Source organism: Vigna unguiculata, chromosome 3 (genome assembly GCF_004118075.2).
Source record: "Vigna unguiculata cultivar IT97K-499-35 chromosome 3, ASM411807v1, whole genome shotgun sequence".
Classification (NCBI taxonomy): domain Eukaryota; kingdom Viridiplantae; phylum Streptophyta; class Magnoliopsida; order Fabales; family Fabaceae; genus Vigna; species Vigna unguiculata.
In genome coordinates this window covers 37,615,644-37,620,359 of record NC_040281.1, presented here as the reverse complement: position 1 = coordinate 37,620,359, position 4,716 = coordinate 37,615,644, and the positions used below count along the sequence as shown (strand labels likewise).

At 40.5% G+C, this 4,716-nt stretch overlaps 1 protein-coding gene across 1 annotated transcript; it reads left to right on the top strand.

The window, feature by feature from the left end:
* The first annotated feature begins 1,495 nt into the window (after positions 1 to 1,495).
* LOC114174923 (E3 ubiquitin-protein ligase WAVH1-like) lies at positions 1,496 to 3,831 on the top strand. Its single transcript, XM_028059655.1, has 2 exons — positions 1,496 to 1,981; positions 2,067 to 3,831. Exons 1-2 carry the CDS (start codon positions 1,670 to 1,672, stop codon positions 3,708 to 3,710), a joined length of 1,956 nt encoding a protein of 651 aa, XP_027915456.1. The 5' UTR covers positions 1,496 to 1,669; the 3' UTR covers positions 3,711 to 3,831.
* The last annotated feature ends 885 nt before the right edge of the window (positions 3,832 to 4,716 follow it).

Here is a 4,716-nt window from a genome sequence, read left to right as displayed (position 1 = left end):
GCTCTTTAACTGAACTTTTTAAGAAAAATTTATATTTATTTTTTTCTAAAGACACTGGTTGGTAAAACTATTTTCATCTATCCACTTAGAAACACAGCAGACAAAATTAAAACAAAAATGTATAAGATATCTCTGTTTATAATACTAACATAGTTTGACCAGTTAAAGAGCCTATATTATTCAGAAGAGTTCAGCTCCAAATTCACTGAGGAAGAAGGGTTATAAAGTATGAAAGAGATCTTATACCTTAAATTCACTTTTAATGTATATATTCAGCTTGAAAATTTTGCAACCATAACTAAACTTTAAGCATTAATTGAATGATCACTGCATAAATTAAGAACATATATACCAGATGTCAAAGTTGGATACTCGATTCGTCAATCAATATTGCACCACAATAAAGGCCATTGAAACTTGGGTGCAAATTATTTATAAAGTTTGAAAATTAAAAAGAATAAAAGAAATTGGTGAGAGGGATTATAGCTTTGTTGAAAAGGGAAAAAAAGTGAGAGAGATTAAGGGAAAAGTGATGAATGAGAGCAACCCATGTGCATTCTCAGAGAAAACAGAGAAGATAGGTTTGTGCCACCTGTTGAATCCTTCTTCATCTCATGCACTGTTCTTTATAAGGGTCAGTGTGTCCACAACATGGAATTGGATAAAATGCACAATTGCAAGATGGGGGTGTTGACTTCAATCAACATATATATATATATATATATATATATATATATATATATATATATATATATATATATATATATATATATATATCCAACTTCACTTTTTTGGTTACCACATTAGTTAAATCTGAAGCAACCCTCTTACTTTAGTGGATAATTAGTATACTTTGGTGGCGATTTTATTGTTTTTAAATTCTCTTTGCAAAATATTTTTATGGACTTGAAAGAAAATCATGCTTTCAAAGTATAGTTATTATTATAACTAGAAGGCACTTACTATGAGATTGTGTGAGTAGAATCTAACTCACTTCAACATACACATAGTAAAGTGTTTTCTGTCCTTATATTATTATAACCTAAGATTTCACAATTAAAATTTTATGCACAAGAATTATATAATTTGTGTTAGTAAAAATCATGATTCTCTTAATACCACTCGCCAATGCAAACCAAGCTTAAGTAACTAGCAAAAATACTATTAAGTGTTAGTGTTTGTTCTCTTTTTCAATCACTACCACTTCTGATTTAAATTTAGAGTTGAAATATAGACTATTTTTTATTTATGTATTTTTCAGATTTATTAATCCATGTGAAAACCTGCCATCAACAACCCCAATTAAAAATAGATCAAGAAAAGAAAAAAATAGATTCTATTATACATTTTCAACAGAAAGAAATGATTAAATAAATTGAGGTATTGTGGTATATAGATAAGCAAAAAAAGAAAACTAAAAAGAAATGGATGATATTTTTGAAAGTGGAAATTGACATGAAAAGGGTAAAGAAAAAGAGAAATATTTATTTATAAATAGATTGGTGGGGAAGAAAGGAAGACAAGAGGAAGGTTAAAGAGTGGTATCCTCCTGTGTCTAGTCCATTGCCATTTCCTTTTCTCTTACCTTTCTATCAGCCACTTTGGAGTGCTAAAGCCATTCTCCGTTTCAACCCTTCCATAAAACAAAAGCATCAAAATCCAGAGAGTCATGGTTTCTGGATGGAGAAGGACGTTTTGCACATCCAACAAAATGCCCGAAAACACCAACCCATTACCAGAAAACAGTTGTGATTACGAGAACGCCCATCCAACTCCCAAAATCACTTCCACTTTCTCACTCTTCTCCACTCCCTCGTCAATTCCACACTCAGAGTCTCGCCCCACCCTCCGTTGCCGAACCAATTCACCACTCTCCAAGCACCAATGCAACAACAACAACAACAACAACGCTACAACACCCTCTCCCACGCCGTTTCACCTCTTCACTCCCTCTTCCCCGAGACCCTTACGCTTATCCAAAGTAATTAATCAACCCACACTTTACTCTACGCTCTTTATTCATTCTCAATTTTCTTCTAACCCTTTCTTCTAATTTCTCTGTGCAGAGCTCATGCGGAATCTGCACGCAGACCGTGAAAACCGGCCAAGGAAAGGCAATTTTCACTGCAGAGTGCTCTCACGTCTTTCACTTCCCATGCATAGCAGCTCACGTCAAAAAACACCGAATCCACACCTGCCCCGTCTGCAACGCTAACTGGAACCAACTTCAAACCGCAGATGAAAACAAACCACACCACACCAAAACGACTAAGTCGTTTAAGATAAACAACTACAGCGACGACGAGCCACTCATGTCGCCAACTTCGCTCTCGCGTTTCAAGCCCATACCTGAATCCAACGAGAACGAAGAAGAAGAAGAAGAGGAGGAGGAGGAAGAACAAAACCATGAACCAGAAAGCTTTCATGTCTCCTCATCGCTCAAAACCAGAAACATCGACGCCAGCTTCGCTCCAGAGGCTGCGATTGTGGCATCCAATCGGAGCTCCGAGACATATGTTGCGCTGTTCAAGGTGATGGCCACGCCGCGCAAAGCGGCGGCTAGTCGACCGCCTGTGGACCTTGTCACTGTGCTCGACGTCGGAAACACTGTCTCCGGTAAAGAGCTTCGGATGCTGAAACGTTCGATGGAAGTTGTGATCTCCTCGCTTGGCTCTGCCGACCGTCTCTCCATCGTCGCATTCTCTGGTGCCTCGAAAAGGCTGTTTCCGCTGCGGAGGATGACAGGCCGCGGTCAGACGGCGGCGCGGCGAGTCGTCGATGCGCTTGCAGCCGTCGAGCTCCAGCGCGACGGAACACCGGCTAGAAACGACGCGCTGAAGAAAGCGGCGAAGGTTCTGGAAGATCGACGCCAGAAGAACACCGTTGCCAAAATTATTCTCCTCACAAACGGCCACGAGGATCAGCGGTTATCCACCACGCGCTTCGCGGTGCGTTCCCTCAAATACTCTCACGATGGCGCGTGTGACGACTCGCAGCATGACTCCGATTTCGCTACACGCGTGGGGAATTTGTTGAGCGTGGTGGCAGAGGACTTCAAACTTGAATTAAAACTAGCTCCTCGCTCGGCCCCGGCGGAGATCGCTGCCGTATACTCTGTGGCCAAGGGTTGCACCGATGCTTTCTCGCCGGATTCAGTCGCCCTCGGCGATCTATACGCGGCGGAAGAGAGAGAACTGCTGGTGGAGTTAAAAGTGCCAGCTGGCACAGCTTCTCGTGGGTCCCACCACCGTTTTATATCCGTACGGTGCTCCCACCTTGACCCCTTCACTCAAGAGCTTGTTAATTCCAAGGAGCGTGAGCTAATCGTTCCGCGACCCCACACTGTTCGATCGTGCGATCCCAGGATCGAGCGGTTGAGGCGTTGCCACCTCAGCGCTCGTGCAGTAGCCGAGTCGAGACGGTTGTTGGCTCGCAATGATGTGTCAGGCGCGCTTCATTTGATATCATCAGCTCGAGCCTCTCTGAGCCGCAAACAAGACGATGAGTGTTTGAGCTGGCTTGAAGCCGAACAAGCCGATTTGAGGAGCCAAAAGTTAAGAATCGATAGCAGTTTGCTCGAGGAAAAAGGAGAGCCGCTCACGCCGATGTCGGCTTGGAGAGTAGCCGAGAAACTGGCTAAAGTGGCTATTATGAGAAAGTCCATGAACAGAGTTAGTGACTTACATGGCTTCGAGGATGCCAGATTTTAAGTCTATTTTTTTAATGTATCTATTTTTTTTGTAGTTTGTAGAGGCAAAATATAAATAAAGTGTTAATAATAAAAATACCGTTTTCCTGTTTATTATGTATGGTTAAGAAAGTTATAAAGCATTCATCTTTCCACCTCTTATTTTTACTCATAATTAATTATTTATAAATTTTCATACTATTCTAAATTTTTACGCTGCCATTATTATAGATGGGAAATTGTACTAGAGTGGCCTAATAGGGACAAGCGGTACTTGACGGTCAGGGCCTTTCCTTCACAGAAAAGGAAGGGATTGTGAAAGGCAAATCAAATGAGATTGAAATTGGAAATAAGAAATGAATTTTATTGGGTTTGTTTGTAGCTTTTTCTCCTTTTTGTTTTCAAATGTACCCGATTCTTAATTGAAGGTGTCATTATTGGGTCTAATCAAGAAAAAATGTGCAAAACTGGTGACACCACCAATGGCTTTTGTTTTGTATGTTTGCATGTGCTGTTATTAGCTTTGTGGGTCTCATTTCAGACTTAGACAAAGGACGATGTGAAGTACTTTGGAATTTTTTGGCATTACATGCACATTGCCCTCTGAACTTTCAAATTCTTTTAAGAATGTAAGAATTGGAGCTATCTGAAAGCAGTGGAAGTGAGATTTTTGTGACACCTCATCTTGAAGATCTTATCTTGTTGTATATTTTGCTTGGTGTCACTCATGCGTGGCGCACTACTACGCAGTGGGGTTTTGCTTCCATGGTGCCAAACAATAACTTCAAAAATGCCAAGTTATGGCAAGCAACTAAAATTATGATGAGAGAGAGTATGACACCAACGAGAAGGAAATTAAAAGGACAAGGCAATTGGGGAATGAGGTGCGTGCATGTTCTCTTGCCTTCTTTTCATTATGCACATTTTTTTATGATAAAGTCTTGTTTCAAAGTTGCGTACTTGTATAATCAGATTCATGTAATTGTACCCTAACTTTTATTGGAAATGCTTATCTGGTTATGGAGTTC

Excerpts from the sequence above, each read along its gene's own strand:
- LOC114174923 (XM_028059655.1), top strand. The coding sequence starts at position 1,670 with ATGGTTTCTGGATGGAGAAGGACGTTTTGCACATCCAACAAAATGCCC. Across the intron at positions 1,982-2,066 it reads GACCCTTACGCTTATCCAAA|AGCTCATGCGGAATCTGCAC; the intron begins GTAATTAATCAA and ends TTCTCTGTGCAG.